Source organism: Amblyraja radiata, chromosome 13 (assembly GCF_010909765.2).
Source record: "Amblyraja radiata isolate CabotCenter1 chromosome 13, sAmbRad1.1.pri, whole genome shotgun sequence".
Taxonomy (NCBI): Eukaryota; Metazoa; Chordata; class Chondrichthyes; order Rajiformes; family Rajidae; genus Amblyraja; species Amblyraja radiata.
The window spans coordinates 24,511,012-24,525,439 of record NC_045968.1 but is presented as its reverse complement, the minus strand read 5'-3'; the positions used below and the strand labels follow the sequence as shown (position 1 = coordinate 24,525,439).

The 14,428-nt window shown below is 41.5% G+C and overlaps 1 protein-coding gene across 1 annotated transcript; it reads left to right on the top strand.

Moving 5' to 3' along the window:
* Positions 1-448: 448 nt before the first annotated feature.
* On the top strand, positions 449-2,859 carry LOC116980173 (G-protein coupled receptor 55-like). Its single transcript, XM_033032278.1, has one exon. The coding sequence runs from the start codon at positions 451-453 to the stop codon at positions 1,405-1,407; it is 957 nt and encodes a 318-aa protein (XP_032888169.1). The 5' UTR covers positions 449-450; the 3' UTR covers positions 1,408-2,859.
* Positions 2,860-14,428: the final 11,569 nt, after the last annotated feature.

Below are 14,428 nucleotides of genomic sequence, written 5' to 3'. Positions count from 1 at the left end.
AGATCTTCGGAAATGTGCACGCCCAGGAATTTGAAGTTCTTGGCCCTTTCCTTGATATAAACGGGATTGTGGGTCCCTATCCTACCCCTTCCAAAGTCCACAATCAGTTCCTTGGTTTTGCTGGTGTTGAGAGCCAGGTTTGAAATGTGACAGAGGAATCTGATTTGACTATAGGAAAGAGATAAGCTTTGAAGACTGCATAATTTGAATTTTCAAATGTGCTGCATGAATTAAAATATGAATTAAAAATGTCTCATATTCAGTCCTCATAGAAGGATGTTTCCATCGTTATACACTAAAATTATTATTTCATTATTATTCAGTCATTATTTCAGCCATTATCAGCCATTATTCCAGCATCGCTAGTTCCTTCTGTCTATATTATTTCTAACCAATTGATTTAAAGCCGGGCTCTAAGGTATGCTTCTTCTTTGCAGGATTAAGAAGGCCATGGAACGGGATGGCCACAGTAACCCAAGTTCAAGCTGCAAGCTCAAAACAGCCGTGGAAGAGAATATCATCCACCTAGTGCTCTACATCCCCATCTTCATCTTGGGGTTGCCCTTCAACTTACTGGCCCTTTATATATTCTGTGGCAAGATTAAGAAATGGACTGAATCCACCATTTACATGAGCAACCTTGCTTTGGCAGATATTCTATTGTTGTTCTCCCTTCCTTTTAAGATGCTCAACCAAGATAATGGTTGGCCCTTTGAAAGGGCCTTCTGCTCCTTTGTAGAATCCATCTATTTTGTCAATATGTATGCCAGCATTTTCATCATCACCTCTATTAGTATTGACCGTTATGTCGCTATCATCCATCCTTTGAAAGCAAGAGCCTTCCGATCACCCCGGAATACCTTGATGATCTGCTTCCTTATTTGGGTCTTTGTCTGGCTGGGAAGCATCCCTGTTTATCAATTTCACAATCGTTCAGGCTCCAATTATACCACAAACAACAATTTTACCTGCTTCCATGTGTTTTCTGATCAGTCCTGGAATCCAGCATTAATTATTTCTGTGGAGCTGGTGGGCTTTATGATCCCGCTAACCATCATCACCTTTTGTTCAGTTCAAATCATGAGGAAACTTTTGCAGAGGAAAAATGACATCCCTGGAAGCTGCATTAGAATCATCAGTGTCAATCTGGCAACCTTTATCTGTTCATTTGTACCTGCCCACCTTGGCATCTTTCTCCAGTTTTTAGTGCGGCAGGACATCATTGGCCAAAATTATTGTTCAGAACGAAAAGCCATTAGCCTATTCGTACAGAGCAGCATGTGTATAGCCAATATCAATTGTTGTCTGGACGCTATATGCTATTATTTTGTAGCAAAGGAATTCCGTGAACAAGGCTCACGCACCAGACGGTCCTTGGCTAGCATTTTCTCAAGCAGTTCTTTGTAAGTGTTTAACCAAATACAGTTCCATGCCTTCTTGGTACATATGATGCTCTTGGCATTTTGGTAGTTCTGCATACTCCACACACCATGGTGGATTAATTGGCTACTTATTCAGTGCATTTCCTTTTGAAAGAACAAACATATTTACAGTGCCTTACGCGATATATGGATATCCCATCATGTTTCTCAGCAAATGTAACATATTTAAAACTGTAGGGACATGACAGCCACTGAAGGATTGAACAAGAAGCAGTAAGATTATAACCAGAAAGTGTCTCTTAGGTTTCAGAATAAAGGATAAATGTTTTACTAGATACCAATAATAATGCTGCCCAACCACACATCACCCCAGACTCTGTTTTGATGGACAATCAGGGCTTTGGTTTAACATTTCTTCTGATAGATGCCATACCTTGTAGCAAAAATTATAGAAGTACAGCACGAACATTGATTTAGGTTATTTGCTCATCTCTGAAGTATAATTTGAACCCTTCAACTCTTGACTCAGAGGGAAGAATCCTGCCGCTGAATTAAGCTCACAACTTCTGTTCCAAACCATGAAGACCCTGACTAGCTGTCGAAACCCCACAAGTTCCTAAAAGATTCAATGGCTATTCTGCACACTACTTGATCCCAGGATCAGTATATTTTGGGGTTGGATAATCATTGTACGTGGTTTCTTTAAGTGGTGGAAACTTCTCAAGGTTTCATCGAGGATATAATTTCCATTGACTATCTCTTGAGAGAACGGAACCATTAAATATTATACATTAATATTTGGATTGCATCTTTGCTTCTGCTAATTCTTACAACAGCAGACTCCAACCTGAGAATCAATTTCAGGCTGGCAAATTTGTGAATAGATTCAGGCTTTTTGCAGTGCATCAGTGTCTAAGTTTAAAGCCACCCAGGCCAAAGCACCATGTCTGAATGATGTTGTGTCCATTATCTTCAACATTTGATCATCTACAAAATTAACTCAAGTAATTCATCAAGGCTTCTATAACAGTACCACCAGAATGTACAAGTGTTGTGATTTAGCAGAAAAGTACAACCGGTGTATGAGAGCACCCCATCCGACCATGCCCTTCCAAGGCACACGGCATCCTGACTTGGAAATAGACTGTCATTCCTTCATCGTTGCTGGGACAGAGTTTTGAACGCATTGCCACAATTACCAGACTGCAATGGTTGAAGAACCATGCTCGCCATCACTTTTTCTAAGACAATTATAGACAAGCATTAAATACTGACATTTTCAGCAACACCGAGAACTTGTCAGTAAATTAGAAAGGAGAAACAAATGCAGAAAACTGATTTTTTTTAAATGTATAGCTTGTTGTGAGAGCCCTGGCATTGTTTTAAAAGTAATTTGTTCAGATGTATATGTAAATTTTGTAATGTTCCCTTCTGCGTCTTGATGAATCAATTTAGATTTTTTTTAAATTTACTTAAATGCCCTTTATTTTCTTTGCCTTTCAAATGAATTTCTCTCTTGTAAACAGACAGTTAGCTTTTAAATTTTAGCAAAGCAGGTAACACATTTAGCTAATTCCAAAAATGGTTTAAATCAATTAAGGCATGCGGAAAGTACAATTACAAAAAGAGTAAATAAGAAACAGTAGAAGCTGGTTTACAAAAAAAGTCACAAAGTGCAGGAGTAATGTAATGGGTCAGCAAGTCTTCTGACTGATCAGACTGAGCTGAGAACCTGTGAGTAAATAAAAAAAGGAGAAACAAATGCAGAAAACCAGAAAGATATTAATTTAAATGTATAGCTTGTTGTGAGAGCTTGAAAAATGGCCACAACCCGAAACATCGCCTAACCTTGTTCTCCAGAGATGCTGCCTGACCCGCTGATTTACTCCAGCACTACAGTATGTGTCTTTTTTTAATTTATAATAAGTGATGATAAATGACATATTTAAATGTTCACAGCCCAAGATTCAAAGAACTTATTTTCATCGTACTTATTTACATCAAGCACAATCGCTTCCTTTTGTTCTCCCGCGGTTGGGGGCCTCGAGCCCTCTGTTGATGGGATGATCTTGACTCCCGTAGCCGGCGGCGTTGAGGCGATCAGCTCCTGCATCGGGGGGATGTCAGCTCCCCCACGCCGGACGATCGAACCCCACGTCGGGGATGGTGAAAGCCCCGCGTCGATGGAGCTCCCGACATCCATGGCCTCTCCCGAGACTGTGAGCTCCCAATGTAAAGTCTGCAGACCACGGTTGGAGTGATCTCAGGCAAGGGATCCACTCCGACGTAAGTCCACACTCCGCGGTGGCGCAAGGACTTACATCAGCACATTTCCTGCATTGTATATTTGCTGATACAATGCAGGAAATGTACAACCCAAATAATACACCGCAGGATGCCACAGCCGCAGGACAACAATAGGATTGTTTGTTTAATTGATATTGGTTGCTGGACAAATAAATTGTCTGGATATTTTACATATACAATCAAGGAATTTAAAAAAAGATCGAAAGTGCCTAAGTACCTCTATGAGTCAGGCAGTATCACTGGAGAACTTGGATAGAGGACGTTTTCGGTTGGGGCTGGATTTATTTCTATTTATCTAGAGAATTTACATTACTCTAGATTGTTTTCTCAACATCTACTAAAAACTCTCTCTTGGTACTGGATTGGAAAGTGAATCTGAAGCTGGGATTGAAAGTTTTAACCGTGAAGGAAGCATCTTTATGTCACAGTTAACACTTTTAATTTGTCATTGCAATTTCTCCACAACAGCCGTTCATGCATGCCAATATATGTCAGGCCATACCATTTACTGATACTCAAGTGAGATTAGTTGCTGTATTCTTTTGATTTGTCACATAATTTTACTGGTACTGTTGATAAGACATTTGCAAAGATGTTCACGAAAATAATCTCCAAGATAAGCTTTAAATATTCAAATAATAGGAAGCATGATGCTTGTACTTTTTCTGCAATCTCTTTTTTTTATTTAAAAAAATATATATTTTAATTAGTAGACATATTATAAAGTATAGTTACATATTATAGTAAAAAAACTTTTCATATACATCAGTCATACATTATTAAAATTTTCAATTGTCGATTACTTCTGCTTCTAGTGTTTTTTTTTAATATAGAAAAAGAGAGAAAGAGAGAAAAAAGAGTTACAAATATAAAAAAAAAACAAAAAAGGTGGAATGGATTACTTATAATACGTCATTGGAGATAGGTTCGTAGATTATAAAGTATGACTTTTCATCTAACCCTGAGATCAAGTTTCAGTTGGGTTTTCGTGCTGGGCCAATCTATCTCGTCATATAATTAATGAATGGAGCCCATATTTTATCAAAAAGTTCTTGTTTGTCCATTAAGACAAGTCTAATTCTTTCTAGATATAGGGTCTCCGACGTTTCCACAATCCACATTTTAATTGTGGGGGTCGTAGGGCCTTTCCAAAATTTTAATATTAATTTTTTCCCGGTTATTATACTGTAGTCGAGGAAATTTCTTTGGCTTGTTGTGAGTGTTAAACTTTGCTCTGATATTCCAAGTATTATTAATTTTGAGTTTGGATCCAGTTTTGTATTAATAACTTCTGAAATTATTTCAAAAATATCAGTCCAGAAATGTTTAATTTTTATACAATTTGCAAACGTATGTGTTAAATTAGCATCTAGATGTAGACATTTATCACAAATAGGAGAGATTTGTGGGAAGATTCTATTTAGTTTTATTTTAGTAGTGTAATCTATGTAAGACTTTAAATTGTATTAAAGCATGTCTGGCATTTAACGAACATTGATGTATATGTTGTAAACTTTCGTCGCACAAATCTTTCATTATAGGATGACCTAATTCATTTTCCCGTGTGTGTCTATATGGTTCTGTCGGTGGTACCTCGTTGTTTAGGAGGGTGTTATAAATATAAGCTATTAATTTTTCAGTGTTAGGATGCTTGTTCAAACATTCATCAAGGATTTCTGGTTCCCTAGTCCTGTAGACTTGTGTGTTAGATTTAACATAATTTCTAATTTGTAGATATCTGAAGAAATTATTTGAGTGCAGTCCATGATTCTGTTGTAACTCCTGAAATGAAAGAAAAGTGCCTTTCCCATAAAGATGCCCAATCTTTTTAATTCCATAATTTTTCCATTGTGTGAAACCCTTATCCAAAAAGGATGGTTTGAATAAGGGATTATTTACAATGGGAAGGCATAGTGGTATATTATTCAATTTTAAAACTTTTTTTAATTGTTTCCAAATTCGTATTCCACTATGTATTATGGGGTATTCCCTATAGGTTTTTTTGTGCAGTTTTGTGGTAGCAAATATGATCGGTCCAATTTCAAAAGGTAAACAGTCTTCCTTTTCCATCCTTAACCAATCTGGTTGTTGATCCATTTCTTCCAGCCAGAAATTCATGTTTTTAATATGGACTGCCCAAAAATAAAACAAGAAATTTGGCAAAGCCAAACCTCCATTTATCTTTGACTTACATAAATGTTTTTTACTTATTCTATGATTCTTATAATCCCAGATAAAACTTGTAACAATGGAGTCGACTTTTTTGAAAAAAGGTTTTTGGGATATATATCGGGATTAATTGAAATAGGTACAGTAGTTGCGGTAAGAAGATCATTTTTATAGCATTAATTCTACCAAGCATTGAAATGGGAAGTGTTTTCCAGTATTGAATATTCTTGTGTAGTTTATTCAGTAAGGGTGGAAAATTTAGTTTAAATAAAGAGGTATATGTCTTAGTTACATAGATTGGGTCTTCAAGATCCTTATCCGTTTTTGGTATGAGTATGATTGTAGATTCATTTAGAGTTTCTGGGAGTTTCTGTTGAGTGTAAGCGTATTTGTACAGTGTCTGTAGGCGTGGAGAAACCAGATCATAAATTTTTTTATAAAATTCAGAACTTAGACCATCAGGACCTGCAGCCTTTCCGTTTTTTAAAGATTTAATTGACTCTTCGATGTCTTTTATCGCAATTTCAGCACCTAGTGATTCTCTCTCTTTCTGATCTAAACCCACAAGCTTACATTTCTGTAGAAATGTTTCCATTCCTGCTGATTGTTCTGTCATTTTAGATGAGTACAATTTTTGATAGTAATGTAAAAATCTATTATCTTTAGGCAGTGTTAGTGTTTCTCCCTTGTCTGTTCTAATTTTGTAAATTGTTTTTTCCCCGTTCAGTTTACGAAGTTGTCGCGCTAATAGTTTTTGTGGTTTATCACCAAATTCAAAATTTAATTGTTTTGTATGTTGATAAAGTTTTATAACTTGGTCTGAGTATATCTTGTTCAATTTATATTTCAGTACTGCAATTTTATTGTGTTTTATCATGGATGGTGCTGCTGCATTTTCTATGTCTAATTGCCTTATTTCCATTTCCAATTTCTGTTGTTTGGCCCTATTCTCTTTGTTAAGAAATGATTGAGAAGAGATTAATGCTCCTCGCACAAATGCTTTAAATGTTTCCCAAAGAAGGGAAGCAGAGATTTCAGGGCTATCATTAGCCTCAAAAAACATATTAATCTGTTTTACGAGGTATTCATTACATAACTTTTCTTTTAAGATTTGGGGATTAAGTCTCCATTGTGACTGTGTCTCTACCATTCCGTTTAGTTTAATCATAAATGTTAGTGGAGCATGGTCTGAGATTATGATATTATGATATTGCGAGTTATAGGTAAATGGGATAAGTTTTGAGTCTACTAAAAAATAATCTATCCTTGAGTAGGTTTTATGTACTGGTGAGTAAAATGAATATTCTCGACCCGATGGCCTCCACTGCCCTCTGTGGCAGGGAATTCCACAAATTCATAACTCTCTGGGTGAAAACGTTTTTTCTCACCTCAGTCTTAAATGGCTTCCCCTTTATTTTAAGACTGTGGCCCCTGGTTCTGGATTTGCCCAACATTGGGAACATTTTTCCTGCATGTAGGTTGTCCAGTCCTTTTATAATTTTATATGTTTCTATAAGATCCTCCCTCATCCTTCTAAACTTCAGTGAATACAAGCCTAGTCTTTTCAATCTTTCCTCATATGACAGTCCCGCCATCCCAGGGATCAATCTCGTGAACCTACGCTGCACTGCCTCAATCACAAGGATGTCCTTCCTCAAATTAGGAGACCAAAACTGGACACAATACTCCAGATGTGGCCTCACCAGAGCCCTATACAACTGCAGAAGAACCTCTTTACTCCTATACTGAAATCCTCTTGTTATGAAGGCCAACATTCCATTAGCTTTCTTCGCTGCCTGCTGTACCTGCACACCAACATTCAGTGACAGGTGTACAAGGATGCACAGGTCTCGCTGCACCTCCCCCTAGCCTAACCTAACCCATTGAGATAATAATCTGCCCCCTTGTTTTTGCCGCCAAAGTGGATAACCTCACATTTATCTATATTATACTGCATCTGCCACGCATCTGCCCCCTCACTCAACCTGACCAGGTCACCCTGCAACCTCCTAACATCCTCTTCACAGTTCACACTGCCACCCAACTTTGTGTCATCTGTGAACTTGCTAATGTTGCTCCTAATTCCCTCTTCCAAATCATTAATATATATGGTAAACAGTTGCGGCCCCAACACCGAGCCTTGCGGCACTCCACTCGCCACTGCCTGCCATTCAGAAAAAGACCCGTTCACTCCTACTCTTTTATAAAGAAACGCTCGTACCAAACTCACAAACAAATGAAAAGACTTTGCTGATTGGAAGATTCAAAGAAACCACTCATACTGATTCTGGGTTTCTATCTGAGGTAGATAGAATTTAAATGCAGAAATCATCAGAATGTTTTATCAAACAGAAATTACAATGGGGAATAGCATGTGATGTGATCAATGGTAGGTTGTAAGAGATGATTCTGTAATTAATTACAATAAATAAAGTACAAGTATAAGTACAACGATAAGTTGCAAGAAGGCAGTCGGTGGCAGGTCATAAAATATTTCCAAAACACTGAAACATTCTTGATGTTGTATGTTGTAAATAATGTTTCTTCATATTAGAAATAATATTCTTAAAGGTGGTTATCACATAAAACAACATGTCACAAAAACCTAGCACATTTAATGGAACATAGAACAGTACAGCACAAGAACATGCCTTTCGGCCCACAATGTCTGTGCTGATCATGGTGCCAAGACCAACTCTTATCTGTCTGCGCATAATTCATATCCCTCCATATCCATCCACATATACACAATTCTCTTAAATGCCACTATTGTATCTGCCTCAATCACCACCCCTGGCAGTGCATGCCAGGCACTAATCACCTTCTGTGGCGCAGGAGTTCGAACGCCACGACGCAGGAGCTTAGACCGACCCGACATAGGAGCTCGATCGCCGTCTGTGGATGGTTTGACTCCCCCGACCGTGGGAGGAAAGTAGCTAAGACCATCACATTAGGGAATGTGGAGGAGCTGCTGTGGTGGATGTTTATGTTAAATTTCTATGTAGCTGTGTGTCTTGTTGCTTTTTTGGTATGACTGTATTGCAAAACAAATTCCTCGTATGTTTCAAAGCATACTTGGCTAATAAATTACGAATATGATTATGATTATTTTGATTAACTATTGAATACGTTTGTATACTTGAACAACAGTGAGGTCCCCATCAGCTTAGATTGAGACTGAATGTTCAGCAGCTCCTTCCAGTCAAGTATTATTCAACAAATGATTAGAAACAAGAAATTGCAGATGTTGGTTTACAAAATAAAGACACAAAGTGCTGGAGTAACGCAGCAGATCAAGCAGCATCCTTGGAGAACGTGAATAGGAGATATTCACCTGTATTCAGAAGAAGGGTTCCAATCCGAAATGTCACCTATCCATGTTCTCCAGAGATGTTGTCTGACCCACTGAGTTACTTCAGCACTTTGAGTCTATTTTTCTAATATAGAAATCGTTAGCCTACATGTGCATTTGGGCATATCAAATAATGGTAGGACATACACATTGAAAGGTAGGACTCGAGGGAGTGTTGATGCACAGAGGGACTTTTGGGAATGTTCATAAATTCCTGAAAGTGGCAGCACTTAAGAAGACATATTCTATGCTTGACTTCAACAGCCAGAGCATAGAATAAAAGAGTTGGGACATCATGTTACATATTTGTAAAGTATTACTTAGGTCACACATGGTGTATTGTGTGCAGTTATGGTTGTCACCCAATAGGAAGTAAGTGATTATGCTGGAGAGGTTGCAGAGGAGATTCACCAGGATGTTGCTTGGATTGGAGTGCTATGGTTATAAGTAGAGATTGAATAGGTTATGTTTGCCATGCAGCCATGATCATATTGAATGGCGATGCAGGCTCGAAGGGCCGAATGGCCTACTTCTGCACCTATTTTCTATGTTTCTATGTTTTCCCTTGAGTAGGGGAGACTGAGGGATGACCAACCAGAGGTATGCAATGATAAAATGCAATGACAAGATAATAAAAATGTTGGATTGATGATACAGTCTTGGTTCACAGCAGTATTCACTGAGATTGGTTCTTTTGTAAAACTGTTGGTTAGAAACATCTTTCATGCTATAATAAAACAAATACAATGTGGAGATGAATTTCTGCAGGCAGCAGACATTGAGAAGTGTCCCTCCAATTGATTGAGTCCAAGGATTTATTGAGGTTGACAACGGCTGTGCATAGTTATTGGTGCTGCTCATTGCATTTTTCTTGAATTACTGTGCAGTAAAGATCATTTGCATTATGCTTCTCAGTAAATGGAAAGCACCATTATGATTCTGGGAGCAGTTTCTCGGTCACTGGGTGAAGATGGTTGAAAGTGACTTGGCAATGACTTTCCTTGTTGCAGACAGCAGGGGAACACCTCTAGGAACTGCAGACAGATTTAACTAATTTCCTGAAGATAGTCACAATTATGGATACACTACATCAAGAGTACACTGAACATTGTAAAAATGCCACACCCTCTATCTATGGGTGGCATTGTGACGCAGCTGGTAGAGCTGCTGCTTCACGACACCAGAGACCCAGGTTCAATCCTGGCCTCGGGTGCTGTCTGTGTAGAGCTTGCACGCTCTCCCCGTGAGTGCTTGGGTTTCCTCCGGGTGCTCCAGTTTCCTTCCCCACATCCTAAAGACGTGCGGGTTGGTAGGTTAATTGGCCTTTGAAAATTGCCTCTAGTATGCAGGGTATGGATACAAAATGGAGATAACACAGAACTAGTGTGAATGGGCGATGGATGGAAATGGACTAGATGAGCCAAAGGGCCTGTTTCCATGCTGTATCCCTAAACTAAATTAAACACTGTGAAAGTACTTTCACAAAAGTGATTGCAGTGGTTCAAGATGATAACTCACTGTTATCAACAGCCAAGTGTTTTATTATCATATGCAGAATGAACTGATCCTGCATCTTCTCAATTATTCACAGAAATATCTGCCATTGTTGTTCCACTGTGTGCCCTGCTAGGGTATCTTTCCAGTTAACTTTGGCCAGCTCCTCCCTCATGGCTCCATAGTCCCCTTTGCTCAACTGTAATACTGACACTTCCATAAAATTCCCCGATTCAACTTGCACCCCATATCCAGGCTACTGTTTGGGGGCCTGTAGATAACTCCCATTAGGGTATTTTTACCCTTACATTTCCTCAGTTCTCTACATCTCCTGATTCTATGTCACCCCTCGCAAGGGACTGAATTTTATTTCTTACCAACAGAGCTACCCCATCTCCTCTGCCCACCTGTCTGTCTTTTCGATAGGACAAATATTCAGTTCCCAGCCCTGGTCCTCTTGCAGCCAAAAATTACAATACGATCCTGATCTGCTGGGAAAGTGGGCTGAGGAATCTGGGGGGCAGTGTTAGCTGTGAGGGGCATGCTAGGAGGCTGCAAGGTGACCTGGATAGGCTGGGTGAGTGGGAAAATGCATGCCAGATGCAGTATAATGTGGATAAATGTGAGGTTATCCACTTTGGTGGCAAAAACAGGAAAGTAGACTATTATCTAAATGGTGGCCGATTAGGAAAAGGGGAGATGCAACGAAAACCGAGTGTCATGGTACACCAGTCATTGAAAGTAGGCATGCAGGTGCAGCAGGCAGTGAAGAAAGCGAATGGTATGTTAGCATTCATAGCAAAAGGATTTGAGTATAGGAGCAGGGAGGTTCTACTGCAGAATCAGATTTTTAAATATCAATTTATGGTTTTCCCAAACAATGCTGTTCCTAACAATCAGTCTGAAGAAGGACTATTTCAATGAGCACGTTGCCTGTGCATTCACTTTGCTGATCCTGCTTGACCCGCTGAGTTCCTCCAGCACTTTGTGTTTTGCTCAAAATTCCAGCAACTTCATGCTCTTCTGTTAACCTTTTACCTATTGAGAGGTAATAGCTATGAATTTGAACTAGCCACCGTGAATGTTAGCATGAAACCATTAAGCAGAGATCCATTTAAGGTCTACTTCAATGAGCGCCTCTAATAATTCATTCCGGTGTGGCGCCACCTGGTGGTTAGGCCACTTACTGAGCGAACCCTCGGCACTGGGACTGGCAGGGTCACGCGACTGTGTTTGGCGGGAAGCAGTAGTCACGTGATCGATGGGTGTGCCCTGGTATATGGTCAGAACTCTGGGAGAACTCTCCCCAGTCGTGTGTGCTATTCTCTGTATTGCCATAATAAAGATCACTTTGATTCACAACATATGGCTCGCTATAGTGGTGATCCCGATGATCCAAACGGTTGTTCCAAATGATCCAAATGGCGCCACGACTGCGGACTGATACCCTATTCGGAGGGGGGTAGAGGGTGGTGTGGGGGAGGGGGGGTGGGGTGTGGGGGAGGTGTGTTTGTGGGTGGAGCGAAGGAAATAGGCAACGTTTCGGGCCGAAACCCTTCTTCAGACGTTTCAGCCCGAAACGTTGCCTATTTCCTTCGCTCCATAGATGCTGCTGCACCCGCTGAGTTTCTCCAGCTTTTTTGTGTACCTTCGATTTTCCAGCATTTGCAGTTCCTTCTTAAACACAGGGCTGAGGAATCTGTCTGTCTGTCTGTCTATCTCCCCGTCTTTTCTCACTCTCTCCCCCTGTCCACACACCCCTCTCCCCCACAAGCCCCCCTGCCCACACACACACCATCCCGCCCACACACGCCCACCCCCGCCCACACACCGACCCCCACACACCAAGTCGCCCACACACCCCCGCCCCCAGAACGTCCCTACAATCCAACACCCCCACAACCCCCCCGCCCACACAATCCCAGCCCCCACAAACCCCCCACCCCCACAACCCCCCCTGCCCCACAAACCCCCCGCCCCCACCAACCCCCGCCCACACATACCCTTCCCCCGTTCACACCCCCCTCCCCCCTCAAAACCCCTCCGCCCGCACACTACCCCCCCCCCACACAAACCCTGCCCCACACCCCCCCTCCCAAATCCCTCCTCCCCTCCCACCCACAAACACACCTCCCCCACACCCCACCCCCCCCCCCTCTACCCCCCTCCTATACCTCCCCGTCCACACACACACCTCCTCCCCTCCCACCCCACACCCCTCCCCGCCACACACTCCACTTCCTTCCCCCCCTCCCCTCCCACACACGAAGAGGAAGGGGAGGGAGTGCTCGGGAATGAGGGTAAATGAGCCGCGCCTGCACAGTTAGGGGCTATGGGTGAGTGGTGGAATATTGCGTTGGGGAATGGGTTGCTGAGCTGCTGACAGAGCAACTGGAGGTGTGCACAATGCTTCTGGCGAGAGCGACTGGCAATGAGGATGTCATCCAAATAAATGAACAGGAAGTCCAGACCGCGACCCTCCGTGCCCATCAAGCCCAGGAAAGCCTGCGTGACCTTCTTAAGGCCAAAAGGCATACGGAGGAACTCGAAAAGGCCAAAAGGAGTGATGATAGGGACGAGTAGAGCGTCCCTTGTAGCCAGGGTCCAGGAGGGCACGGAGCACCGCCACTCCACCTAAGGTCTACAAGGGGAGGAGTGGCTCTGCTGTCAGTGACTGAAGGACTGGTGATGGGACCTAGGGAGTAGGCAGGGCTGAAGATGTTCTGGTTGGGATGCTCCTAGGCCTGGCCAAGCTGGCCATCTGTGAGTCACAGAGCCAGGCGGAAGAGGGCTTTGCCTGAGCCAGATGCTTGCCCCTTTACCGGGGTTGTATAGTAGTTATTAGAATATTTGTAAAATGTTGATTGATGATTTTGTGACATGGTGATGGGTATGTCACCAGTTTTCTTTTTTTTGGTTTTTGCATCGTGTTGAAATTAAATAAATTATTTTTTGTTATAAAAAAAGGAATGATAATGGCCGTCTTGGCACGTCCTCCTGGCATACAGGAATTTGGTGATAGCCCCGAACCAGGTCGACCTTGGAAAAAAACTTGCCACCGGCCAGATGGGTGGAAAAGTCCTGAATATGTGGAATAGGGTATCAGTCCGCAGTCGTGGCGCCATTTGGATCATTTGGAACAACCGTTTGGATCGTCGGGATCACCACTATAGCGAGCCATATGTTGTGAATCAAAGTGATCTTTATTATGGCAATACAGAGAATAGCACACACGACTGGGGAGAGTTCTCCCAGAGTTCTGACCATATACCAGGGCACACCCATCGACCACGTGACTACTGCTTCCCCCCAAACACAGTCGCGTGACCCTGCCAGTCCCAGTGCCGAGGGTTCACTCAGTAAGTGGCCTAACCACCAGGTGGCGCCACACCGGAATGAATTATTAGAGACGCTCATTGAAGTAGACCTTAAATGGATCTCTGCTTAATGGTTTCATGCTAACATTCACAGTGGCTAGTTCAAATTCATAGCTATTACCTCTCAATAGGTAAAAGGTTAACAGAAGAGCATGAAGTTGCTGGAATTTTGAGCAAAACACAAAGTGCTGGAGGAACTCAGCGGGTCAAGCAGGATCAGCAAAGTGAATGCACAGGCAACGTGCTCATTGAAATAGTCCTTCTTCAGACTGATTGTTAGGAACAGTATTGTTTGGGAAAACCATAAATTGATATTTAAAAATCTGATTCATTTCTGAAAGAGACTG

Coding starts and splice junctions, on each gene's coding strand:
- LOC116980173 (XM_033032278.1), top strand. CDS start 451: ATGGAACGGGATGGCCACAGTAACCCAAGTTCAAGCTGCAAGCTCAAA.